Genomic DNA, 27634 nt, shown 5'->3' on the forward strand with positions numbered 1-27634 from the left:
GGTTGCATAAGAGGCTTGATCATTTCCATATATTGAAATGTGGTGTCCTTTGCACGCATCGCCCAAGCCCTTGGAAAAAAAAAGGGAGGGAGGAGAGAAGGAGTAAGGCAAGGGATGGGGGCTGGTGGGGGGAAGAGACACTGGATTCTGCCTTGATCAATGTTGACTGTGAAGCCAGGGGGAGGGGGGACTGGGGGAAGGAAACCCTATGCTTTCACCAGATGGAACAGGGTCTATGCAAAGGTCAAGGTTAGCTCAGGCTGCTATTGAATCGGTTGCAGGCTCAAAGATAGCTCTCTGCCTTGGAGGCACCCACTGGGGCTTCTCAAAATCAAATCTAATAGAAAAGGCAGTCACAGAATGAAATCGCTTCATCTGAATGCTAAAATTGTTATTTGGCTACATTAAAGACAGCCAGGGAGGGGTGGGGGAGAGAGAAAGGGAGAGACCAGTCACATTTCTAACAGTTTGCATCTGGGAAAGGGGGAAAAATATGGACGCATTTGTGCGTGCACACACACACACACACTGAATATGTTGATAGCATCAGCAACTTGCAAGAATGATAAAGAGGAGCATGTAGTGTGTATGTGGATCAGATTTAAGTTGCTCCAGGAAATGCACATTTAGAAAGGGACTGCACAATTCATAGTTCTGATTTTGCACTGGTACAATCTCTACATTCATGTACACGGACTACCATACCAACCCCAGTGGGCCTTCTTAAGGCTTTGGGTTGCGAAGTTTAGCTGATTAATTGGATCAGCCCTTTTGATTGATTTAAAACACACCCTAAATTAACTAGGCAGCAGTTGTTCTCTTTAAATGCTGTCTACTGTGTTTTTAATGCAAGTGTATTTAATACAACAGAACTGATGGTGACAGCCACTGTAACAAAGGATATATATATATCTTAATAACTCCATCTAAATGGTTTACATACAATATAAAATATTCATTAAAATAATGATAAAAGCAAAAGTTTAAAATCAGTTGACATAACATTTATAAAGATGTAAACGAAACCAGCATTTTAAAAATAAATATGCATGCTAAAATTAAATGTTTGTGTAGGCTTGCCTAGATAGAAAAGTCTTTAGCAGGCATCAAAACCAATATAGCAAAGGGACTGTATAAATGGGCAGGGAGTTCCAAAGTGTAGCTGCTGCCACACTGAAGGATTGCTTTGTTGGTGAAATGAACATGATCTGGACTTGTAAAAGTGCTAATTCTGCAGACTGAAACTGTTAAGTGGGCACGTATGGAGTGAGTCCATCATTCATGGCAACTGATCCCAAGCTACTGGGGGCTTTATATACTAATAGTAAGACCTTGGATTCCCCTGATTCTTGTTGCACATGAGAGAGCACCTTTTCTGGGAAGATTGCTGCTATGATGTCTAAATCTTCATTGTCTAAAAACAAAGCTTTTGCATGCAAAAATGTAGCTTTACATAAAGATGTCTCCTTTGGCTCATGGAAGAGTTGTGTTCATTCACACCCTGGTCTAACGCAAAATGTAAAAGTGGAACTACATTCAGAAATGATGTTCTGTTTGCACAAAATTTGGTGCCAGCATGAGAATTACTATAGGACCTCTCTTTATTACATCACTGTGCAAACTCTTCCATTGGTATGTGTGCAGGCATTTGTGGAACATGTTAAAAGTCATAGATCTTTACTCATGCAAATTTATGCAGATTTCCCTGTGTGATCCTATTCATGTTTACTTGGAAGTAATGATGTCTTTCTCTGCCTCTTCTAATTTTTCTGCAAGCAAACCCATTTCTGCCTGCTCCCCCAATACAGAAGCACAACCACAGCATATGAAAGCGAGGTTTCAAAGATAGGTTCAAATCCAAAATAAGCACAAATATACACTGAACAAACCTCTTGTATATAAAAGAGAGATACCTAATTATAATAAGAATGTAATCCACAACACTGACATTTTAACACCCATTCCAGGCACACACAAAACCAGTAGGGATTGAAAGTCTTGTGAAATCAAACACAGGCCATACTAGGCTAGGCATGAGGCCTGCACTCCAAGGGTTAATAAATTTGGAATTAAACGATCTTCTCAGCTTGATAGAGCCAGTATAGATGATTTAATATGCAGCCTTCGGAGGCTGACAGTCAACTCACAGATGCAGATAAGATCAAACAGTCTCTTGATTCAGTAGATTGAATGGTTGGACTGAACGTCTGGAAGGTGACAGGATATAGAGTTCTGATAGAGACAGTTTGAGAATCCAGGCTTCTCATGTCCTTTTCTCTTCCTCTAACAATCAACCTTTGCCAGCAATCTAATTTGGAGTCAGCACGTAAGGATGAGGGTGAGATTCCCCTCTCTCCTCTTGTGTGTTATCTGAGGGCTACAGTATTTAGTTGATTCATTGGCTATATTAATTGATTGACAAATCTTAATGGGATCATCTTTTCAAAGCCAACTATTTTTAATGCGTGTATTTACATAAACTACAGGTGGCAGGTGACATCTTTAGAAGAGGCATAACCCCACACACATAGACACACACACACACACCCTTCTAAAGTGGCATAGCAGCAAAACGGTTTGCCTGCAATTCCAAATAAATGCTAGATATACATATGCTGCTATAGAATAGCTGCCTATTATTTGGTATTCTAATTTAATGGGACTTCTTTATCCTGAACAACAGTATTTCCCACCCCCAGAACTATTATTCTATTCTAATTTGCATGTTCCTTCAGATTTAATTAATAGGTTTTTAAAAAATCCTTAACAGTTTCATTAACTGATATCCAACTTGATATTGCAAAGTGCAGGAAACATGCTTAAAGTTTGGAATAATCAAGAGGTCCATATTTTAATAGCTATGATGATCTCTATCAGTGGACTTATTTACCATTTGAATGCGGACTCCACCTTCATTACCACCACATCTCCAACATAGCACACAGAAATCTCTTTAGGTAGAAGCACAAAAGTAAATAGCCAGATGTCAAGGAGAGTCCAGGAAATTTAGGGCTGTGGTCAGAATCCTGGGGTGTCATTGTCTCTCCCTGCGCCACGCACATACACCTACAAAGCACCCCAAAATGCATAGTTCATTCATTCAGAGGGTAAAATCAACGAGAACAAAGTAAACACCCAGCCTTCTAATATTTTCTCCCTTTGTGTATGTATGGCTTGGGAATTAAATAACTGGTTTTAAACATAACTTAGGCAGTTTAGTGTCTTTGTCTTGTAACACCCCCAGCCCCCAGCCTTGCTCTTTGCTGTAATGTTTTGATTTTTTTAAGCCATAAAACAGTTCCCCTAGATGAGAGTGTAAGATGACATGATAGACTGGCCTATAACAATTTTTATTATTTGATAAAGAGGGGGAGCAGCTCCTGATCCATTAGATGCCATCATGTGAATACATTTCCAAGCAATTTTTAAAATGCATATTATGTCTTCAATAGACCGTCACGGGTTGGAATTGTATCATGCTATTCCGTTACCGTATATGCAGGCACCACCGCAGTATTCAGAGGAACACCAGCAATAAAGTTATTGCACGTATGTGCATGGCCCTTACTCTTAGATAATACAACTATGTGATGTTGTCCCCCCCCCTCCAAACACACACTTTAAATCTTTTGGACTAATGACCTGCAAAAATTTTACTTTGACAAACAAACCCTCTCTTTAATGGCACGCCAGGGGAAAGCAAGGAAGGGAAATGGCTTAGATTCCCCCCTTTTCTCTCAGTTTTATATTTTAACTTTCTGATGTGTGCTTCATTAGGACAACAAACAGAAGCATTATTTAAATTTCTCGCTAATACCAGAGCAAATGACCAAAATCAACCAATCAAACACTGGGCTATAAAAATAAAAAGATATAGCCTTTAATTTGTTTTAGCAGTAATGAGATTATGGTGCCATGGGCAAATACAGCTAGATTTTTACGAGCAGGTACATTATCGAGAGAGAGAGAGATGGAATGGGGGGGGGGGAGAGAGAGAGAGAGAGAGAGAGAGAGAGAGAGAGAGAGAGAGAGAAAGAGAAGAAGATCTATTTCTTGTATGAACGAATGGCTAGGACAACCTTAAAGGTGATTAGGTTAAGATGTGAATATAGTGGCTGGATCTGTAATTTAAAAGCGATCATACCATATCACACTGCTGGCCTTTTCTGGGCAATGAAATAAAATGGATCATGCTAAAAGAGGCTTTTTAAAAAGAAAATAAACAAATAAGGATTTTTTATGAGAAATTGTCTATAACATATATGCAATAAGGACAGATTGAATGTGGAGTTTTGGTTGAAAATTAATACACATGCACCCTTCTTCATCTATATATATATAGCCAACTTTCAATCATTTCCCTTGTGCTTACATTTCATTCAGTCAGAGCTTAGCTCTGAGCAATTTTTTTTAATACTTATGTTCTGTACCTTCTGAAAATAGCATCTTGTAATAGAAATACTGATGGGCCTTAATATACAAGTGGGAATTTTCATAAGGTGCCTCTGTTTATCAGGGGGTAGATGCTTTGCTGTCTCTTCCATGGACAGCTTGTGAATTGCAGCAGGGGGCACCCCTGACATATAAATTACTCAGAATTGGAGGTGCCCAGACTCTTTTCCCTTCTACTTGAAGGCGGAACCATTGAAACCAGTTATCTCTCTGCGATTTGCATATTTATGGGGCCTCCTGCCGTTTCCTGTGATTGCTTTACAGTCAGGAAAGGTAACAGAAAAATATAGATCCCCTTCAAGAAAGAAAGAAAGAAAGAAAGAAAGAAAGAAAGAAAGAAAGAAAGAAAGAAAGAAAGAATCACACAAGAACAGTTGCTCCAATACATTGCTAATCTTTGTAAAACCCTGGCATGAAATTTATTTACCAAACATTATGCCTTTGCTCCCCCTGTTACATCTTGTGTTTCATTGTTTTGAAAGTTGCAATAGAAAGACCTGAGCAACCAAAGTCTTAGGATTTCCCCCCAGAAAAAAGTGTACCACAACAAATACTGAGTGTCTGAAGGAAGATAATTCACTAAGCTACATCCCTTGAACATGTAGCTGTTGAAAAAGGGCACAGTCTGAGAAGAAAAGAAATGGCGTCTGATGGGCGTTAAACTGACAGAACCGTGGCAGATATTCCTTAAGCATGGTACAAAAGTCTGGCACACAGTATTTGTGAGGAGGATTAGTCATCTTCAGGAGAGAACCATTTCTGTGTTACTTGTTCTTAGTATATCTTAGGCCATCCGTCTTTCCACTCTTTGGAGATCCGGGACCCAGCTTTCATTATAGCCTATAACTCAAATTCAACTTTTTAACCCTACATCTTCATGCTTTTGTGTCAAGGAGGACCAGCTGCAAGCATGACAGAACCTCAGTAGTTGTATGTACTTAAGTTAACTTGCTACATTTACTTACTGCATTTTGGTAAGGCACACAAGATCATTCATAGTTAGAACTGTGGTTTAGGATTCAACAGGCACCATACAAAAAGGTAAGTAGAAAGAGAGAGTAGAACCAAAGGCAGTTGGTACTAGCCAGGCTGATGGAGAGGGCTTTGCTGTTTTAAATTATTATTTTTAGTAGTAGTACTATTAGTCACTTTTTTTAACAAAAGGCAACTCAAAATAAATTAAATACATTAATAGCATATACATTAAACCAACATAATACTAAAACAGAGCAAAAGATAAAAACACTGATTGTTGGACTAACATCCAACAATGTTAGTCCAACAATGTAGCCACTGAAGGAGGCTACAAACAATTAAAGACCAAAAGCCTGGCAGAGGAGAAGCATTTTTGCCTGATGCCTAAAAATAGTGAAGGTGCCTGGCGTGCCTCTGCAGAGAGTGATCCATAAGTGGGGAGACACCAGTTGTCAGGGAACTGCCATCGGAGCTAGAGGCGGAGGGAAGGCTCCAGAGGAATGCCGGAGAGGGTCCTAGTAGGGAGAGAGGCAGCCCATCTGCTGGGGAAGGAAATCAGCGTAACACCAGTGGAGAAGGGGGGGGCAGATGGGGGAATCGGAGAGAAGGCTCCAGGACTCTTCACCGGAGACCAGTGGGGAGAGCACGGGTACTCCGCTACCCACACCCTCCTTGCGCAGAAGACTTCCGCACAGGGAGAGTAGGAGGAGACTTGGCGTCAAAGAACTTCTTTGCTGGAAGAAGTTCAAGAAATGCCCACTGACGGATTCTGCCAGCGACTGAGAGCCACGAAGTGAAAGGCTGTCCAGACAGAAAGGATTCAACCAGGTAACCTAGCCAGGAGTGGCGGCAACTTACGCATGAGCAACCCCTAGAACCATTACACCAGTGATAAGGCCTGTTCTCGTGTCAACACCCTTTGCACCTTTTTTAACAGCTGTGTAGAAGAAGGCACTTTGATAGATGCAATATTTGTGGATCCAAGAATAGTTTTAGCCAGGAGCAAGTCCCTCTCAGAAGTTGCCCTGATGTTTTGAAGACTTGCTTAGCCTTAACACTTGTCTCCCATTTTGAGATGGGCAAAAACCATTCTTGTTCCACATGGCCATTTTTAAACTAAGGCTATGGTTTCAGTTACGTCCTTTCACTGTTTGGTATATTGTGTTACAGAGTGTGTGCATTAAAATGGTATTTTAGTTATGTTATTACTATTGTGTTTTTATATTGTTGTAACCTGCTCTGGGACCTTATAGTGAAAGGCAGGTGAAAAATAAAAATAACTACAATAATAATAAATAAAAGGTAAAGGTACCCCTGCCCGTACGGGCCAGTCTTGCCAGACTCTGGGGTTGTGCGCCCATCTCACTCAAGAGGCCAGGGGCCAGCGCTGTCCGGAGACACTTCCGGGTCACATGGCCAGTGTGACATCGCTGCTCTGGCGAGCCAGAGCTGCACACGGAAACGCCGTTTACCTTCCCGCTGGTAAGCGGTCCCTATTTATCTACTTGCACCCGGAGGTGCTTTCGAACTGCTAGGTTGGCAGGCGCTGGGACCGAGCAGCGGGAGTGCACCCCGCCGCAGGGATTCGAACCGCCGACCTTTCGATCAGCAAGTCCTAGGCGCTGAGGCTTTAACCCACAGCGCCACCTGTGTCCCTAATAATAAATACTAGGACATAAATAAAATGAACATAGTTAGAATTCTACATCAAGAAGAGTTTTGATTTTCTGGCATGCACAGATTAAGCCTTTGTATTTTGTATTTTGAGAGGGCTTTTGGTTTCTTTTGCTGATATTCCAGAGCTGCCTACTCTTGGGGCCACTCTTACTTAAACAGCAGATTAAAGGGTTTAGTAATTAGGAAGCTGCCCTGTGCTACTTCAATACTATTTTGTCTAGCTTATAGTTATTTTTTTCTGTCTAGCAGATAACCTTAAAGGTACCCGGCAGAGGTTTTTCAGATCATCTCCTACCTGTTCCTTTTTATTGATTGAACCTGTGACCTTTGGCATGCAGAATATGTGCTCTACCACTGACTCCCTTACTGGATAGTTCCTGGTTCTAAATTGTGTGAGCAGGAAGTGGGAGGGTAGGTGCCTAAACTTCTGCTGCCTTCCACTTTTTGATTACAATTCCTTGCAGAGCTGTGTGTCCCAAAGACATGGGTGGGAGAACTTTTTTTAAATCAAGGGATCAGGACCACCCAGCATGATTTATAGCCAGGTATGATGGAAGTTATAGTCCAACAAAATCTGGAGAGTGATAGGTTTTCCATCTCTTTAGGATGGAAATTGGGAGTGCATTTTCAAAGGAGCCCTCAAGGAAAACTGGTTGCTGGCTTACTGGCAATGAGGTGGCAATATGTCCTGGGAGACCACAGGGTTCCTGTTTCCTTTAATACCTGCACAGAAGAGGGAAGTTCAGTGTAGCACACAGAAGTGGAAAATGCACAACTATTAAAGTGACAGGAAAACCAACCTTCTTTATATCTGGTCATTTTATTTGTAGTGGTGTGATGAGCTCCATCTCTGTCTGTCTTGGGCCCTCCAGACTGCCGTTTGTTTGCAAAATGTCATTGACACAATCAAACTGTGTTTGGAGTGGATTTGCACTGGACCGATCACACTCCCAATGGACAAACAAGCCCGCCCCCTTGTATCAGATCTCCACAGAGACACAGCTCTCAAAATGCTTTTAGAGACCCAAACTCAGCTCTTTTGTGTCTTTCTCTGAAACTACAGCCTGTCCGTTGTTCAGTTTCCCAGATAGATGGGAGAAGGGGCAGGAGGGAAGGATATGCCCTCCTCCAGAAGATTTAGGGAAGCTTCAGCTTATCAAGAGCAAACCAGCCAGAAATCTGCCTAACAAAAGATTACCTAGCAATTTTGCCAGCATTATTTAGGGGGCCGGGAACCTCAGACCCAGGGACCATATGATGCCCACCAAGTCTAACTAGAACTTTTCCCAAGCCACATCCCTCACTGGCTTTGTTTTACAGTCTTGTGCTCAAATCCAGCTTGGTGGTTTCCTACAGGCAACTGTTCAGCCACTGTGAGAACTGGATGCTGGACTAGATAGGCCATTAGCCTGATATAGCAGGCTCTTTTTATGTTCTTATGAGTGTGTTTTCCTGGCTGGAACATGTACTGGTTGGAGGATAGAGAGAGGTGTATGAGTATGTGTAGAATTGATTGCTCTGCCCACAAGTAGCATATGGCCCAGAAGGGAATGTTGCTCTGAAGACTGAAAATGTTTTCCCCACACCTGAATTAGGGAGTCCCCAGCAGTACTTCTGGATCCATAAACCTTCAGCTGCTCAGTTTCTCCCATCTTGCAGCAATACATCTCTTTCTTCTCTTCTCTTTGGCGATCACTCGTAGCCGAGTAAGCTTGTCTTCCACAGTGGCGTAGCGTGGGTTGTCAGCACCCGGGGCAAGGCAAGTAATTTGCTCCCCCTAACCCGTGGATTTGCGCCCCTTAACCCGTGGATTTGCGCCCCCTAACCCCCAGATGTTGCGCCCAGTGCGGCTGGCCCCCCCTGCACCTCCCACGCTACGCCACTGGTCTTCCATAAGCACAGTTTTAACAATGAGTCCGTAAGGGACTGTGGAGGCCAATTCTGGATCCACACATCCTTCCATAGTGGGGACATTGGTTTCTGGTTGGGAGTTGATCACGGTGTGGATTTGCCAAGCGTGCCTTCCTCTTAGCACGTTTCTCCCTTGCGTCCTGAGTTCGAGTGTCTTCAAAGCCCATGACACCTTTGGTAAAGGCTGTTCTCTAATGAGTGCTCGCAGGCCAGAATTTCCCAGTTGTCAGTGTTTATACTACATTTTTTAAGATTTGCTTTGAGACAGTCTTTAAACCTGTTTTGTTGGCCACCAGCATTACAGCAATACATACACAAGCCTGCATTCACAAATGCAGATGGAAAGAGTATGCCTCAAAAGAAAAGCAGCCTCCATCACATCAGGGAGAACAGAGAGGTCTGTAAGCATATGAAAGAAGGACTATGGGAGAGAGGAGAGAATCGCCTGCTTCTCAGCAACCTTTGTGGGCACAATGTGCAATTATCAGAGCATTGCATAGAGCAGTGAAAGATCAGCCCCCAAATCTGCTCAGACCTTAGTAAGTTGTGACATGTGAAATTAAGAATGAAGCAGGAGGGAAGAGTGCCTCTGGGCATTTGCACAGCATACTTCCCTCACCATTGAGTAGTGTATCAGGCTGGGCTGGGTCATGAACATAGGGCTGCAAATGTGGGATGTGAAACACAGAGCAGGCAAGTACAACATTCCTAGAGTGGACATAAAAGGGGATGTCTGGACCAGCCAGTCAGAACTTCCTGTTTTCTCCTGGGCTGGGATAGACTTCCTCTGCATGTGACCAGAGGTGGGTGTGGCCTCACCTGTGCAGGTAACAAAATACCTAAGCGGAAGCCGCCATCTCTCTCTCTCTCTGACTCCATTCATCAAAGAAGCAACATCTTCTTAGCCTAAGATGCTCTCTTGGCAGCCAAGAGAGGACAAAGGGACTATCTTCTTATGGGATAGATTCCATGTGTACATATTTTGTAACTTAAGTCTGCCTTCTGGGATCCATTTGTGAACAGAATGTGAGTAAACTATTTTATATACTTTTATACAAGACTGTGTCGTGTCTATTCTTTTTATGAGGAACTAAAGGGGAAATTACCAGGAAACCTATTTTAGAGGCTTATACAAGCCTGGCAAATGTTATCCGCTGTACAAGTTTAAAAGGGGAATGTGACTCTGCTAAATTGTAGAACTTGTTAACACAAGTTGGAAAGGATATAGTTAAACAATATATCCTCTCCTGCCTCCCTGAACATTCCCACAGCAAACACCCCATAGAAGTATGTGATTGGCAGGGGTGGGGGGAGTGGCAGATGGAAGGATGTTTGAAGCTTCTCTTTCCCCCTTCAAATTCTCCCACTGAACCATTTCCTCCCAGTTCTGGCTCATGTACAAGTGTTTGCCAGGCCAACTGGGGGAAATGGCATGGTGTAAGGGTTAAGCATGATCTAGGGGGAATCATTTGCCACAAGAGAGCTGCAAGCTAGCTTTGTGTTTGCCGCCATACTTTAGTCTGGCCCTCAGTTTCTAACTGCATGGTGCTGGTGTTTGAGACTGCCTGGAAGTTGTACCCTTGACTTGAACTGAGGATCTTTTACTGCCAGCCTCTTATTTGTGAGGCAGGCATGTCGCTCACATACCGTATACTTCCTACTGCTTTAAGAGCATGGGGGCCATGAGAGAATTGGGGTGGGGAGGGGTGAGCAGAAGAAGGTGTCACTGGAAGGGTTGCCATACATCTGGAATTTCCCGGACGTTGCAGGCCACCAGTGTCTGGGCAGAAATCTGTCTGGTTTTTCACTTTTTGAAATATGGCAATACTACTGTAGTGTATTTTCTTGTTACCTTTAGGCATGATCCCTAGACTGTTCTGAACATTACTGAAAGGTAGAATGTGTGTGGAGAAGTGTAAAGGCAACCTCTATAGTCTTACCCAAGAGCCTTGGCAACATTTTGAGGATCACCTGCCAGTGGTTGATGGGACCAGAGGCAAGAATGGGTGATGCAACATTTAATTTTTACCATTGTATAGTTGGCTAGTTTCCGCACATACCATTCTTCATCCTGATAAGCAAGAGGCAGAATCAAGTTCAATGACACCTTCCAATTGGGTAAAAAAACCCCCTGAGGTGTGAAGCAAGGAGCAGTGAAATGGGGAGATGTGGTGGGGCCTAGGGAAAGTTGAAACTCAGAGAGGACAGGAGAGCCACATTTCGCCCTTTGGCCTGAGGTTCCCCACCCCTGCTCAATTCCAGATATTCTCTGAAGGAGGAACTTAGACATTTCCCCCCAAATAGGGCACCTTGTAGTATGAAGTCAGGCTCATCTTCTCTCCACTGGGGAAATATGCAAGTTTTCCAAAACCTGGAAGTGTGCATGGAGCTACTCATACACCCCCCCCCCCCGTCATTCATCCCTCTTAATTTGTTGACAAAGCAATGTGTGACCCATTGGGTATCTTAATAACCCTCCTACTTCTGCATTTCTAGGCAGGTCGTTCAAAGAGATTTCTTGAGCCACTGGTGGGCTATTGAGTGGATCACACTCCGATTTATTCTCTGCTGTGCAGAGGAGCAAAGGCTAATGTAATGAAAGTAAGTTTCAGGAAAGTTGGTAGATTTTGGTTGAACATTAGGAGAAGCTTGTTAACACTAAGAACAGTTTGACACTGGAACCAATTACATATGATGCAAGGAGCATACTCTCATTGGAGGGTGAACCCGATTACCTCCAAGGCTCCCTCCCTCTGTAAGGAGTGTCAGGCTGTGAGGCCTATTGAAACTGCAGCCCACAGTTTATCTTCTCTGTTTTCTTACCTGCTGTTTCCTGGGTTGAGGGCTCTGTATATCTCTGCGAAAGACCTATCCGGCGAGGGTCCTGAGCCTGCATTGTTGGGTACAGAGGCTCTTGATGAATGCCTAGGAATGAATAGCTCATTTGGGCAGACCTTGTGTGGCGCAGGTCGCTTCCTCAGCAGAGCGCTATCTGCATCTCATAATTTACCCTGACACTCAAGTTCCCAACGTCCTCCTTCATTCCCCCTATGTGTGCTATGAATAGCAAGAAAATGCAGTTATGTTGGAAATTCAGGGCATGGCCCACACAGCTCATGTTTATGGGGCAGCATGCACACTGTTGCCTAGGGTGACTAGCAGCCACAGAGGAGGAGACACCTGTCCCTTTAACCTTAGGATAGAACAGGGGATTTTGGCATGTATGGCTTGTTATTTCACAATGCTGAGGGGGGGGGGGTAAGGAAAGCCTGCCCCTCCAGATCCTGCAGTAGCAATGAGGCACAAAACTGTTTGGCACATAGTTGAGCACCAGCAGTGGTTCTATCAGCCGTGTGGGGGAGGGCAAATGTGGGTCAAATGTGGCCCTCCAAACCTCTGCACCTGGCCCTCAAGACTATTTCCAGGACACACACCTCACTGGTCCTGCTTCACACATTAGATTTTATTAACTAACTCTTACTCAGAGTAGACCATTTGAAATTAATGGTCACAGCTAACTTATGTTCATTAATTTCAATAGGTTTTTTTTTTTTGCAGTGCCAGAAAAGCCCTCAACCTAAAAAACGTTCATTATCCTTGGTATAGTAGAGAGTATATCAGACGTGGCCAGAGAAAGTTAAATACAACCCATTAAGAGGCTCTAAAAATGTTTAATAAACTTTACTATCATGCCATGCTATTCTGAAACATCAGGTTTCACCCCAAAGCTGATGCTGTTATGCTGCAAAGAGTTTCTTTGTACATCAAGCTTCTAGGCTCAGTGTTTCTCAATCAGGGGATACCCCCCCCCCGCCCCTGAGGGGGAGCATATGAATATGTTGGGTGGGTGTGCATTTCACATAAATATGTAGAAGATATGTACAAAATTGAGAATAAAAAATATGCAGTGTTATGTTCAAAAGGCGAGAAGATCATACACAGATCTTGAACTGCATGTTATCACAGGTGCACAGGTGCAACATTATTTCACAAGCAGTGCAGTGTTCTATATACACAGCAGTTGGTTGTGCATGGTGTGGTGAATAAGTCACATGCTTAGTTGTACTGTACATTGTCATTATTTCTGCGAACTTTGAACATACCATACACTGTTGCTATTACATATCAGATATGCTCATACGTATCTTTTTTAGCCAGAACCTCATCTATTTCATCTTTGCTTCATCACATCCTTGTAAATACCCTTAAAGTACTAATCTGTTTTTTTCACCTAAGGCCTGTTTTGCATCTTGTGTTTCTTCTGCAACCAGTCTGTGGTCCCACTCAGCCAATGTTGGCTTATTATAACGGATGCAAAGATAGAAGTTTTCTGTTTGCACAGATTAGGGCTGCCGTATGTCCAGAATTTCCTGGACATAGTCGAGACTCATCTGTCAAACATGTCTTCCGGGCGGAATTTTCAAAAAGCGGCTAAAATGTCCAGGAAAACCCAGGCATATAGCAGGCCATATCAGAAATGTTGAATTTTTTGGGTGATTTTCCTAAAATATAGGTTTAAAAACTTTTGAAATATGGCAACCCTAGCATAGATAGTCCGGCCTTGCTTTTACTGTTGAGCACAACATTTGAACTTATGAACCTCTTGGCATCAGCACTATGGGGTTTGGCAGCTAGTAGGTGTGTGTGGATTGCAGCAACCTTATTGTAATTTGCAAACCCTTCAGAGAATTTGACCTTGTCCCTCAAAGCCATTGAGTGTATACTCTCAACACACTCATTGTCTAGTATTTCATCAATGAAAGCAGATGTTTATATTTTTGCTTTATGGGAGGAGTGCTACACTAAAAGTAGTATAGTGTCCTGATGTAGGGAACTAATAGTCCCACTCTACTCTTCTTTGATCAGACCAGACCTGGAATACACCTGGAGTGTCCAGTACTGGGTACCACAATTTAAGAAGGATATTGACAAGCTGGAACATGTGCAGAGGAGGACAACCAAGATTATCAAGGGCTTGGAAAGCAAGCCTTATGAGGAACGGTTGAGGGAGTTGGGTATGTTTAGCCTGGTAAAGAGGAGACTGGGAGGAGATATGATAGCCATCTTCAAATAAATAAACAGCTTTCACATGGAGGATGGAGAAAGCTTGTTTTCTCCTGCTCAAGAGGTTAGGACCTGAACCCACAGAGTCCAGTTACAAGAAAGGAGATTCTGACTAAACATCAGGGAAACCTTTCTGACAGTAAGAGCTGTTTGGCAGGTGCTTCTCCTTCCTTGGAGGTTTTTAAGCAGAGGTTGGATGGCCATCTGCCATGTGTGGCCTTGTTGAGATTCATGCATTGCAGGGGGGTAGACTAGATGTTCCTCAGAATCACTTCCACTCTACAATTCTATGGTTCTATGTAAGGGCAAATATAAGCAGATTTGTCTCATTTGGTGGTATTTTTAAGACAATCTCACCAGCATTTACTTCAGTAGATCAATTGGGATTTTTAGTAGACGTGAGAACATTGGAATAGATTCAGGGCAGATTCGTATCTCACTGTCCTTCAGTTTGTCTGGTGGGTCTGCTCTTTAGGCTAAAGCAATACAACAGACTGGATGTGGAAAGCGACATAAGATGTGCTCTACCTTCCACTGTGCCCAGAATCCAAAGCTTGCGATGAACTTACAGTATCGATGCTCACATTAATAATGTGATGGATGGATACCCTGGGATCTGACTCTTCACTGCTTTGCATGCAGAAGGTCTGAGGTTCAACTCCTGGCATCTCTGGTTAAAAGGAATTGGGTAGCAGATGCAGATAATGCCTCTTTCTGCCCCAGAGTGATGCTGCCAGTTAGATGTTCTCAAACTGCAATCCATGGACCGCTGGTGGTCTGCAAGCTCCATTCAGCTGTAGAAAAGTTTTTTAACAGTTCAGAATATCTATCCATACTTTACCTTGCAATCAATTATATTTTTTCCTGTTGGAGATCAAGGCTGTTTGGACCAGGGCCTTTATCTGTAATGTGGTATGTTCATCACTTGCCACCTGTCAAGTCCAAATATAGAAACAAGTTGAATGCTGAATCTCAAAAACATCCATTGAATTAGGAAGGGAAACTGCAGTTATTAAATTATGAGTAATGTATGTGTTTTGATTTGTAGAAAAAAGGTTTATTAAGTGGTATGTTGCAACACCCCCCTCCCCGTAATTTTAAAGTGGCCCACCTACACACAAAAAAGTTTGAGAACAGCTGGATTAGATGAACAAATAGTCTATTGTGATTTCAGGCAGCATCCTATATTTTATTTATTTAAACATTTATATATCTCTTTTTTTTCTCTCAAAGCAGTTTGCAATCTCCAAAAAACAAACCTACCACAAACCCAAGTCCACTTAACAATAAAATATGAAAACACAGAGTAGGACACAGCTGAACAATAAACCAGCTTAAAAATGGTGTGCAGAAACAATATAAAACCTAATACAGAACATAAAAGCACTATTACTTACTAGTAAGACATAAAAACTAACAAGAGTAAAAAAACCACAGAAATACGAAATGCTAATTTGGGAATTGTAAACAAAGCCCATTGAAATTTTGGAGTGTGCGTGATGTGCATGTTTTGCCATCATGCTTGATTTAATGTCTCCTTCACACGTGCAAGGCACTGGCTTGATGATCGAGTGACAGAACTGGCACGTGTGAACCACTCTCAAAGGCTGAGTAATTAGCGAAGAGCGGCCAAGTGGCATTGACCACGCATGTCTCCATGGACCAGTCCTGAATTATTTGGAGTGCATCCAAGCCTCGCCCCACCGCAGCACTTCGACGCCGTTTGCTGCGGGAGCCCCCCAGAAACGACCGTGCAACCCCCAGCTCGGGAGGCGACTTGGAAGCTGCTTGTTTTCTCGTCCGAAGACCCGGAGCTGAAAGCACTTCTCACCATCAAACAAAGCAATTCTCGCTCTCCAAACTCTGCAACCCGCCTCCGAAAGGTTAGGTCCGGAGGCCACGCTGGAAGTGCTTCTTAGTGAAAAGATTGGGAAATCCTGCATGATACAGGTTCGCTCTCAGCCCTGTCTGTCCCGGTTTTTTGTTGTTTAACTCCATGCATCTGCCATATATATATCTTTATTTCAACTTTCTAAATACTGATGCATAAGGCGCCGCGTGAATGGAGAAACGTGTGTTTAAAAAAAAATGATGAACGTAGAATCCATTATATGCAAAGGGATCACTATAGGGAGCACATTTGCAGCCCGGGCCCGCTTAAGAGATGCCGGGAAGGGTCGTAGCTCAGCGGCAGAGAATTTGCATTGGACGCAGATGGACCCAGGCATCTCCAGGTAAGGCGGAGAGTTCATTCTGAAACTTTGGATAAAGCGCAGCCAAGTCCGTGTAGACTATACTGACCAATAGTCTGATATGGATAAATAGGACACCTTTTTGCCACGCGCTTACGTTGCTATGTTGAGAGTAAGTCCCGCTGAACTCACCAAAGGAAGCCCACAAAAGATTCCAGCCTTAGACATTTTTGAAAGCTCAGATCTTCCCTGGGATAAAGATAAAATAAGACCCCACAGAATTTAGTGAGTTCGATCAACCAGACGCGTAGACCAAGACTGTCTGTACAGTAATGACTTGAAAGTGAGCCCTGCGGTGACCAACAGTGCTTAAGCCCCATATATAAGTGCGCACAGGATTGCTGTCTGAATACCTCAATCTGAGGCCTGTTTTGTTCCAATGGCGCTTACTCTCGTGCAAGGTAGGGTTAGGATTGCAGCCTTAACGTGCTACACTTCGGCTGGATCGTGGCAAGAAGGCTCAACCAGAGTTTGTCCGCTTTAAAGTCGAGGTCCTAGCTGGGAGTACCTGGTGTGTTTGTGTATATAACCTTGTGTCATTAAAAACGAATAGGAACCACTTGCACGCACACCCCTGTCTGTCTGACCAAGGGTGTTTGCACGTTACATTGAAGGAACACAATCTCTGTACACAAATGGCTGAAGTGCACGTGTGCGCGGTTATTCATATGCCACCTTCATGGAGTGAACAGTACAGGCGGTATTCACATGTTAACTTTCCAGGAATCTGCAGCTGAACTGTTCAAATCAAGTGTACACTCCGTCGCACAAACACCAAACCCATTGTATCTGTGTTCAGTGCAGCGTGTGAACACGTCTTCTGTCTTTCTAGATAGAGGGGTGTGTGTGTGTAATTTTGATTCAATTCCACCCCCGTCAGGTTAGCCGGTTTCAGGAAAAGAACCTCTATTTTTTAAAAAAAGTAGGTGGGAGAAGAAAGGTGTTTTGGTTTTTTCTAAGGGCATAGCCACACCTCAGATCTAAGCAGGACGAAAGCCCCAGGGTGTCCAGGAGAAAGTTGTGGGGAGGGACGGAAGTAAAGGGTCTGTAACAGAATCCGTGCAGGCCTAGAGGTGGGGGAACCTGTGGCCCTCCAGATGTTCTCCATCTCCCATCATCTCTGGCGACTGACCTGCTGTCTGGTGCTGATGGGAGCAGGAGTACAGCAAGATCTGGAGGGCTACAGAAGCCTTGGTGTAAGTTGTGCGAAGCTGAACAACAACTTCGCACTTGTGCGAAGCTAAACAACCACACCAGGGGGAGCTAACGTGGTGTCAGGAGTGCCAGCTTGGCCCCGCGACCGTGGATGCCCGGGGCAGTGGGTGCCATGTAGCGTGCATGGCCCTGGCACCGATATTTGTGGTTGCCCGACCCCTTGTTGTGTGTGCTCGGCTCAGGCACCCAGAGTTGGCACCTGTGCGTGGTGCTCTCCAGGGGTTATGGGCTGCTACTCCCTTAAGCCCCAGAAAGCAAAGCCAGTGCTCAGGGATGGTGGACGTGGAACCCCTCTCTCCCCCCCCCGAACCTGGAGGGCACCACACTGACGACCCCTGGTTTCTCTGTGGTGCTATATATAGAGGCACGCCGTGTAAAAATCATCGGCTCTTTTGTCTTCGCCACCATCCAGCAACAGCGCCTCCGCTCCAGGAAACTAGAATCTATGCAGATCACTCCCACTTTGTTTACACGGAAGTAAGTCCCTTTGAGTTCCAGGGGGCTTACTCCGGGGTAAGCGTGAGTAAGAGATCCGGGCCCTGGAGCCGGCCAGGCCCGGCAACAAATGGTGCCTTTTAGAGGAGGCTTGGCATATCTTTTAATAGAGCAGCATCTTTATCCTTCCTTCAGCCCCGCCCCAGCACCGAAAGCTCCAGAGAAAAATTGTTTCCCTCCCCTTTCTTTTAAAGAAAATGTACAGTAGAGGAATAGGCAGGCCGATCTGCTTGCAAGTGATCATTGTTCAGGCTTTTTTCCACCCACGCGCCTGCCCTTTTGGGGGGAGACGCAAAGAACATCAATGCAGCCCTTGAAATGTAGCCACACATGCAGGGGGTTGCTGGTGAGAACTGGCATTTAAAGGGAAGGTTCAACCGGCCGTGTATCCTAACTCGGGAGAATTGGGCACCAGGTTCACACGGGCGAGGAAGACACCGGCCCAGCCACCTCTTGAGAGAGACAGAATTATCTAAATGCTTTCCTTGAGGATATGTATTCTGTACAAATCTAGAATACCAGGGAAGTGTAATTTCCACTTCTCTTATTCAAGGCAGGCAGGATAGTTAGACAGGAAGACAGATGTTGTAGTCCTAGGCAACTTACCCCACAGAGCCTCAGTGGGGCTTGCTTCTGGTAAGCAACAAGCATAGGATGGTGTGTCAGGCCCATTAGCTTCAGTGGGCGAGTTGAGCACAATTTTTCAAGGCTTCCCACTGAAAACAGTGGGATTTAAGAGTGCTTAACTTTGGCTGCACACTGGACACTGTAATATACATCACACACTGCTTTGTACACGCCCTGGAAGGAAAGGTGTGCGACGAGCTCTGGAATTCAGACTGGTCCCTCTTTAACTTTCCCCTTCCCTCCCTCCTGCCATCTTGAACACACGCTGTGCATGCTTTTTGCAAAAACTACGCGCACCCATCTACCCACAGCACGTCTGTTGTGTGCAGATATTGTAAAGGAATACTGTGTACAGCAGAACTTTTTAACCTTCAGTCAGTCAGATCCGATGCATGTTTACTCAGAAGTAACAGCCACAGAATTCAGGGGAACTTACCCACACGCATATACACATCACTGACCACATAACTTAGGAACGTCTGTATACGCGTATATACAGTGTACACACATATACACATGCTTACAAATAACCTGTATACAAATAACCAAATATACAATGTATACGTCTCGCTCTCGGTTCATTCACAAGCTCTTTTATCTATCGATAGACCCTTCTGACTGCAAAGGGTTCCTACGAATGGATTCTTTTGGGTGTTAATTTCCGAGGAAGTTTCCTTGTGCTTGCGCACCAGGGCGTGGCTCCATATAACTTTTTTTTTGGGGGGGGGTCTCCTGTCCCAAACTAGAAACAGTCTCCTGGGCGCGCCTCACTCTCTTCACAGGATCCCAACTTCCATACCCCGAGCGCTTTTCTTTCCGTTGGACTGCGATCACCCTCCATCACCTCTTGAATTTTGCTCCCCAGGGAACCCAGCTGTTTAGCAAAGAACATTTGCTTGGCATTTAATCCTTGGGTTCCAATTCCTCCTTCCCCTCCGACATCAGGAAAAAAACACACGTGTTTTGCTGTTTCTTCCTGGATTTAAAACCCAAAGCAAAACACTGGAAAACAGATGAGGGAGGAATGTGGAAGTTATGCTAACCTGTAGTTCTGCTTGAAAGCAAGCATGGTGTTAGGCTGAGGGCAAGATTCACGGATCCTCTCTCTCTCTCTCTCTCTCTCTCTGTGTGTGTGTGTGTGTGTGACACGTTTCTTGTAGCAGGGTTTGGGTGCGTGGATTACACGTGGAAGGGGCTGGTAGTGGAGGGGGTATGACGCGCAATCTCCGCTGCTTTTGGAGGGCTGGTGACTCTCCCGCTTTACGCTCCATGGCATCCTTACCCGAGGGCAAACCTCCTGAACAAGGCGAGGCTTACTTCCGAGTAAACGTCAATAGTCTCGGGCTTGTAAGTTTCCTTTCTAACGGATTTAGCAGCTGGACAAGCGCCAAGAACCCTCTTCCTTTGGGCAGACAAAGCGCGCGCGCGCTTTACTCGCTGACTGTCCAGAAGGAAATCTGACCCACCCACAAAACCAGAGACGAGGTTGCTTCAGATATTTTTCAGCATTTATTTCCAGCCTAAAGTGCGAAGGAGCACTTTAAATTTCCCATGCTATTGCCTTGTGCATTATTTGTGCACTGCTTATTTTTTAGAGCTTGGTACATAACCCCTCGTTTTGTGGCTCGCTCTCTGCTGGAGATCCTGAGCACTCTTTCTTCGGAGTAAAGCCCTATAGAATCCAACATATTTTCCTTGCCAAGAATGCAGGGTACTTTGGAAGGAAGTCGCACCTGAAAATGTCAATGGACTGTCCGAATGAGCAACACGCTTAAGGCGAAACTGTTTTACTTGGAAGTAAATCCCACTGACTACTAGATGAAGTGAGCAATTGGGGTTCCGCTCTGTGCTTTACCACTTTCGCTGTCCCAAAAAATATATTAGTAATTTCAGGGTCCTCTCATGTTCCCAACACCTTTCCTGCCCATTTGGTCAAGACATCCCTCCCTTTTCATCTTATACTGTGTAATTCTCTCTCTCTCTCTCTCTCTCTCTCTCTCTCTCTCTCTCTCTCTCTCTCTCTCTCTCTCTCTCTCTGTGTGTGTGTGTGTGTGTGTGTGTGTTTTGGTTCCGACGCTGATGTTCTGTTCCTGCATCTCTTCATCTTGTATCACTGCCTCTCATGGCCTGCTTTGCAGCTTCTTTTTCTTTCTGTCATCTTATCTATCCATCGATCCATCCATCCATTCATCTATCAATTTATCTATGCGCGCGCCTGGGCGCGCGCGCGCGCACGGAGCCATTCCAAGCGGATGTCATTTTTCACTCCCAACACTTCTCGCCTGAGAAGCGCAGAAGAGTGAGGAGGAAGAGACGGCAGAAGCGGGGAGGGGGTGTGCAGAAAAGGCTCCTCTGGGGATGCTGAACAGCTTCTCTTTACTGTGTGCCCTTTGAAAATATAGTTCTTTATTATTATTATTATTATTATTTTAAAAACCAGTTTGTTGCTTAAGTGCGCCCCCTGGTCTTCCTGTTCTGAAGAAGGGCTGCAGGGCTGGAGAAGGTAAACCAAGGAAGGTCCCCTCGCCTGCGTCCCAAGCTCAGCCACCGGGAGAATCCAGCCTGTCGATGGAGCCGTTGCTGTGCTGCCGCCAGACGCGCTGCAAGGAAGGAAGCAGCCGCGGTTGAAAGTGACCATCGGCCGGTCTGCTTCCAGTCCAAGAGAGATCTACACCGGGAGCTTCTTCTCTCCCCACAAATCGGTGTTTCTCTGATTTTTAAACGGGCGCAGATGATCCCCTTAGCTTGCAATCCTAACCGTGCCTCCTCAGAAGTAAGACCTATTGAATCTCATGGGGCTCACTCCTGGGTAGGTCGGGTTAGGAGCGTAGCCTTATTCACCTTGTTCACGCAAAGAATGCCCCACTGATGTAAGTGGGAAGGCCGGTGGTGATGATGACAATAATAATAATAATAATAATAATAATAATAATAATAATAATAATAATAACCTCAAGTAACATTGGGTCAGAACTGCAGCACCCATTCCTCTCTCTGCGCACTTTGTGAGGCCCATTTAACTCAAGGGGACTTGCTTCCGAGTAAACATGCAGAGGCTCAGGCTGCCTGAAGCCGCCATCATATGCACACTTGCATGGGAGTAAGCCCACTGAACGCACTGGGGCATCCTTCAGAGTATAGATGCATAGCGCCGGACTGTCATCATCAAATCTCACATATAACACAGGCGTGCTAGTTGCAACATATAAATTCCACAGCCGTCTCCATCTCTTTCCCCAAATTACTAGAAGTTTATACGCAACATTGGATCCGCAGCTCGGTGTCCCAGACGGTTCCAGCCCCCTTCATCTCCCCGCCCGCACCCCCCCCACCCCGACTGCAGCTTAACGTCATTATTGACAATTTGGCGTGATAAAACCTCCGCTTACAGCCCCGGCAAGTCGCTCTGTTTCCTTCCCTGGGATACATCGATTCCTTGGAAGCCCCGTCCTTTCCGATGCTTTTCTCTCTTCTTTTAGAGCGTTCTCTAAAAGAGCGTCGGTTTTCCCTTCCTCTGACTTCGAGTCCTGCCCGCGTTGGAAGGCAAACCATTTCTTCCCCCTTCGCTGCATCTCTTCGTCTTAACCCGATCAGATTCTGGTTCTGGGAGGCGCAAGTGTGTGAGAGAGGGAATTTAAAAAAGCCTTTTGCAAAGGAGAGAAGCCTGTGTGTGTGTGTAAAAGTATGAGTCGTGAGCTCAAGCATTACTCTGATCCTAACCCCAGCTGCAATCCTATACCTCCTTGCCTGGGTGTAAGTCCCACTCAGTGGTCTGAGTAGACACGCTTAGGATCGCACTGCAAACTACTTGGAAGTTAAGCTCAATTTAAATTAGCAAAATTTGCCACTTGAGTATTAAGCTGTGCGAGAAAACAAACCACTTCTGGATGTAACAGCTCGGGTGTCTCAGATGCAGAGTACAAAGGGGCTTTCCCTCGAGTAAGCAGAGACAGCTTTACAGCGTTTGTGCTGGTGTGTAGCAGAAGCAACTTGTGCGTGTGTCAGTTCAGTCTGCCCGCGTGTCAGCGAGCTGCCACCCTCGAATGGGAGCTTGTGCAAATCCTTTGCGTGTGAGTCTGAGCCAGGGATACAGAGAGTTTGCATTAAGTTACCGGAGGGGAGGACGGAGAAGAGCCATTTTTGCTGTGCCTTTGAACCCATCGTGCTGCAGAGTGTGTGAAACTGGATGCGTGCGTGTTTGTGCGGGCAGAGCCATGAGCTTGCCTATAAGCGAGAGCCTAACGTGTGAATGAGGCAGCAGCTCCTGGGTGACCTCGTGTTAAGAAAGTTAGTTGGTGCCTGAAGAGGGAGGGGCGGTGGCGGGAGCTGCTCCCAGTCTCCCTTGAACTCTATGGGTCTTCAGTACGATTAGGCCTCCACTACATGATGGGCACGATCCAGCCAAAGTCCCGAGAGACAAGCATCCACGGAACTGAATTCTCAGGGCACGTTCCTAAGTCAGTGTGCAGCCTGAAGCAGTTTTGAATCCCGTTGATGGGCCTGGTTAAGCAGCACGTGCCGAAGACTGCAGCTCCCAAACGCCCTTACTAGTGAGTAAACCCCCTTGAATCAAGTGGGCTTCTTTCTCCACAAACAGGCTCAGCCTGCACGTTTTCCCCAAGGAGGCTTTCAACTGCTTAACTTTGGCTGGATCGTGGCCAGTCGGTGCATAGCGCTTTGGGTGGCGCTTGCGAAACGCGCTTTGCGCGGCCAGTGACACGCGTCGCCGCCGCCGCTGTTTTATGCCTCTTCTTAGCTCAGCAAGACTTGCCCAAGCCCTGAGCGGAGTCTTCTCGCCCTTTGATTCTTGCAGACCCGCAGCGTTTTTCTTTTTTGGCATCCATTACTTAGATCAGGACCCACCAAGCCCATACTTCGGCAAGACCATTCCTTAGCCTTGCAATTTCCATGCATTTTTGGTGTGCGCGAAACGCAGAAAGCTGCAACACCTTTCTTCCCCAATCTACTGCTTCCTATCTGTCCTTCAATAAGGTGGCTTGCTGTTCTCCCCCTCTGCCCCATTTTGAACCTGAAACAATATAATTGGGGGTGGGGAAATCACCAACGCCTTCTTCCAAAGTCCACTTCCCAGAGTTTACCTTTCTTTTCTCTTCCTCCTTCTCACCCAACCCCTCTCCTTCTATAATTTATTTACTTTTCATGAAGAAAACTTTCCCTAAACTTTATCCTTTCCTATACTTGTGGATCTCGTTCTTCCCTTTCCCCACCAAATAAAGGTATTTTTTTTTGTTTAATTATTTTGATGGAGTGGGGGTCCTTTGCTGACCTTCAGCAGTGCTTCCCTTTCACCGTTCTACATTTTGAATACGGGCTTAATCGCTGGGAGACAGATGCACTCCCCCCTCCTTCGTCAATTTCAACTCCCCCTTGTCTGGTTCATCTAGTCTGCCTCTTACCTTTAAAACGTTACACCCTTTTTCTTCCCTTATTAGGTCTTCCCCCTTCAGTGCAATGTGGGTGGAGAATCACAAATGTGATTTCCTTCTCCATTTTTTTCCTAATCTTTTTCCTCTTTTAAATATATACGTATAGTAGACACCCTGCTTTTTAAAAAACAACAACACTTAAAACATTTTCTCTTCCTTATACAGTATATATTTGCACAGTGCATTGTCAGGGACTGAAAATCCAGCCCCAGGGTTGCTTCCTCATTTACAATCAGGATCTGCAACCCACTTACTTCAGAGTAACCCTATTGTCTTCCCAAAAGAATGAACCCTCAATGCTGCTGCTGCAACAGGTCAACTTCTAACTCTGCAACCTGTTCTAACCTGTCTGATATTGCTGCTGCTGCTGCTGCTGTTTTTCTCAGTAAGATTTCAATGCATAAACCCGGGCAAAAGATGGCTGTCACTGGCCTGCGGAGTGGGGCAGATGTGAGTTAGGATGGAGGAGTCAAGAAGGCTGGAAGATATTACGATCCTCTGCATCTTTTCATCGAAGCAAAGTCGGCTGTTGTCAGTAGGGCTTCTTCTCAGGCTTTTAAGTATTCACTGGGTTACAGCGTCTACTCAGACGTAAACACCGCTGAATTCAGTAGAACTAGCTCTCAGGAAAGTATGTACTATCACACGGCCTCTCCCTCCCAAGTGGACATTTTAAAGTGTGCGCGCTTTTGTCTGTTGCAGGGCGAGGGGATTCGAACCCCCTGCTGACCAGGGAGTTTTTATCTCTCCGGTGGGGCACTTCATTTCGCATTAATTCATGCCACGGCCACTTGCTTAGATTTAGACCAATTCGAGGGAGGAAGCGGTGTCCATGGATGCGAATCGTGACAAGCCAGGAGGAGCCTCCCTGGTTAGGAGCAGTGTACCTGCCCGCTGGAGCGAGCGAGGCAGGCGCGCGCCCACAAACACCGGCTCTGCCGTGCCAACTCCCCAGGGACAACCCGCGCGACAACCCTGACATTCAACCCTGACTTCGCCCGATTGCCACCACTTCCCCCCAAAACCCCCTTTTCTTTTTAATTGCGCGGTCAACTGCGAGCAGCAACTCGCTGCGGAAAAGGGGACACCGGCTTGCCGTGGCTTTTGACTTCAGAGATGTTTGTTCTCTTTACGCGCTTTCCCCGCCCCTCTCCCTTTCTAGCTTTTAAATTTCCCTCCTGGTTTAATTTAAAAAAGAAAGGAAGGAAAGAGGCCCCCCCCTCCCTTTCTTCCGAAACCAACGTGCCTCCTTTTCTTCTTGGTCACTCACTCTCTTGCTCCTGGGCTGGTGCGCGCCTTTACGCACGCCTCTCTCGCCTTCCCTCTGCCTCTCCACCCCCCCCCGTCTTCTACCACTCCTCCCTCCGGAGGAGCAGCCGCCGCCGCCGCCGCGTGTGCCTGATGCCTCGGAGGGTAACCCCCCCTCCCTGGCCATTGGCTTGCCCTGCGCCGGGCTCCCCCCCTCACTCTTTTGCTTGATCATGTCCAGCCCCCGATGACTGTCCATTGGCGTGGCGCAGTCCTTCCCTCCTCCCCTTCCCTCCAGTTTCGCCCTGCCCATGTTTTCTATGTCTGTGTCCATCCAGTCGCTTGACGTTCAAGTTCGTAGGGACGTCACGTCCGCACTTGAACTTGCAGCTCAGGGGGGCTTTTTGCCATTTTTTTCATCTCTCTTTCTCTCTCTCTCCTTTCTCTCTCTCCTTTTTTTCCTCCCTCTCTCCCTCTTGCACAGAAAGGGGGAAAAAAGCAAAAGAAAAAAAAAGCAAAGCCATGACTGCTATCCCACAATTCATCTTCCCCGCGCCATCTTTGTATTATTTCTAATTTATTTTGGATGTCAAAAGACATTGATGAAGATATTTTCTCTGGAGTCTCTTTCCTTGCTCACCCGGCGCTTCCCGATGTGATCCGAGCGAGAGAGCTCCGCGCGCGCCCGCCCGAGCCACCAACACCACGATGTCTCGCCGCAAGCAAGGGAAACCCCAGCACTTAAGCAAACGGGAATTTTCACGTAAGTAAAACCTTCTCGCCTCCTTCCTTTCTACCTCCCCCTCCCTTGCAAGATGTAGAATATATATAAAATAATTACATTTGGTTTGCATTTTGCAAATCCCAACCTTTTGTGCATGCATTTTTTTTTTAGTTTTGCAAGGAACACAAAAAGCAACTCACCTTAAAACTCAGCCCCCCTCTTTTTATCGCTACCACCTAGATTACTTTTCAAATAAGCTCATGTTGGCAAGCACGCTGTCTCTCAAAGTTCCGTTTATTTTCTTCTTTCTTTCTCCAGTTGATTCGGCTATATTTTGCCGGAAGAGAGCGCGAGAGTGTGTGTGTGTGTGTGTGTGCGTGCGCGCGCGCCTGCAGCTTACAAATGAATTGCAACTTAAAGCAAGCGAGCAAAGACACATTTTTGTGTGCTTGCGAGGTGGGGTGGGGGGGAGGCGAGCTTTTGAAAAAGGAGGAGGAAAAAAAGTGAGAAAAAGAGATGTGTACGGTTTGAACCGGGAGTCGATGCTCTCATTTCACACGGGCAAAGAGATCGAGATTAGGAACTCTTGGGGCGCCTTGTCATATAAGGAGACATTCCCCCTTTTTTCAAATCCCTCGGTGGAGCCCCCTTTTTTAAAAGGTGCAAAAAGGGGGGACCTTCTCGCTGCTTCTTTTGTCTCCACTGGCGAGATCTGGGGTGGTGGGAGATCGCCCACCCCCCACCCTTCGCTGCGTGTCCCGCTCCTTTCTCTCTCTTTCTCTCTCCCCCCACCGCCAAGCTCCGCGCAGCGAAAGGGCAACGAAGAGGGCAGACGTGGTGTCTGTTTGGGGCTGCTTTTCTCTGCTTCTACCGCCACGATTAAGCTCTCCTTCCTCCACAACACCGCACCCCCCCAAGCTCTTACCAACAGTCTTTTTTCACCCCTCCCTCCCCCTTCCCTCCTCAGCACCCAAACTCTTGCTTTGCAGAAACTTGGGTTTCTGCATGCATGGAGCGAAGAAGGCGAGAAAGATCGCCGCGTGTGCGTGTGTGTGTGAGAGAGAGGAATTCCCTTCCTCGTACTATTTTTTGGAAGATTTTCAAGAAAAAAAGAAAAAAAAAGTGGAAGTGGATTTTGATTGGGAAAAATCTCGTGTCTGAATGTTTACAAGCGCCTCGTGTGCTGCGGAGTCGCTGCCAGGAAAACAGAGCAGGAGAAGAAACGGCTTTGGAAAAGGGGGGAAATGAATGCAACGTATACGCACAGAGAGAGAGAGAGGCGCACAAATGCAAGCTATATAGATTTTCTGTTTAAAAAACCCAGAAGGCTAGATCCTGTTGTCTCTGATCACAATGGGAAAATGATTACCAAATAGTAATAATAATAATAAACAACCAACCAACCCAGTCTTAGACAACTCAGTACCAAAAGGGTTTTTTCGCCCTCCTATTTTTTATTTAAATGCTGATATTTATTTAATGGTGTGTTGTTGTTTTTTTGCAACGCACAGGCTTCCTTTCTCCCAGCCAAGCCGTGCACAAAAGCT

At 45.6% G+C, this 27634-nt stretch overlaps 1 protein-coding gene across 3 annotated transcripts in view; it reads left to right on the plus strand.

The window, feature by feature from the left end:
- BCL11A (BCL11 transcription factor A) overlaps nucleotides 1-27634 on the plus strand; it is a 249058-nt gene that overhangs the window by 59517 nt on the left and 161907 nt on the right. Inside the window, exon 1 of one of the 3 annotated variants that reach the window (XM_081903919.1) lies at nucleotides 25482-26126. The exons of 1 other annotated variant lie outside the window; for it this stretch is intronic. In XM_081903919.1, coding sequence (XP_081760045.1) covers nucleotides 26072-26126 — 55 coding nt within the window. In that variant the 5' untranslated portion in view covers nucleotides 25482-26071. Of the gene's footprint in view, nucleotides 1-25481; nucleotides 26127-27634 lie in introns of those variants that run through there. One more of the 3 variants, XM_081903917.1, reaches the window with a different exon arrangement.

This window comes from Podarcis melisellensis, assembly GCF_964234715.1.
Source record: "Podarcis melisellensis genome assembly, chromosome: 3".
In the NCBI taxonomy this organism is placed as follows: Eukaryota; Metazoa; Chordata; class Lepidosauria; order Squamata; family Lacertidae; genus Podarcis; species Podarcis melisellensis.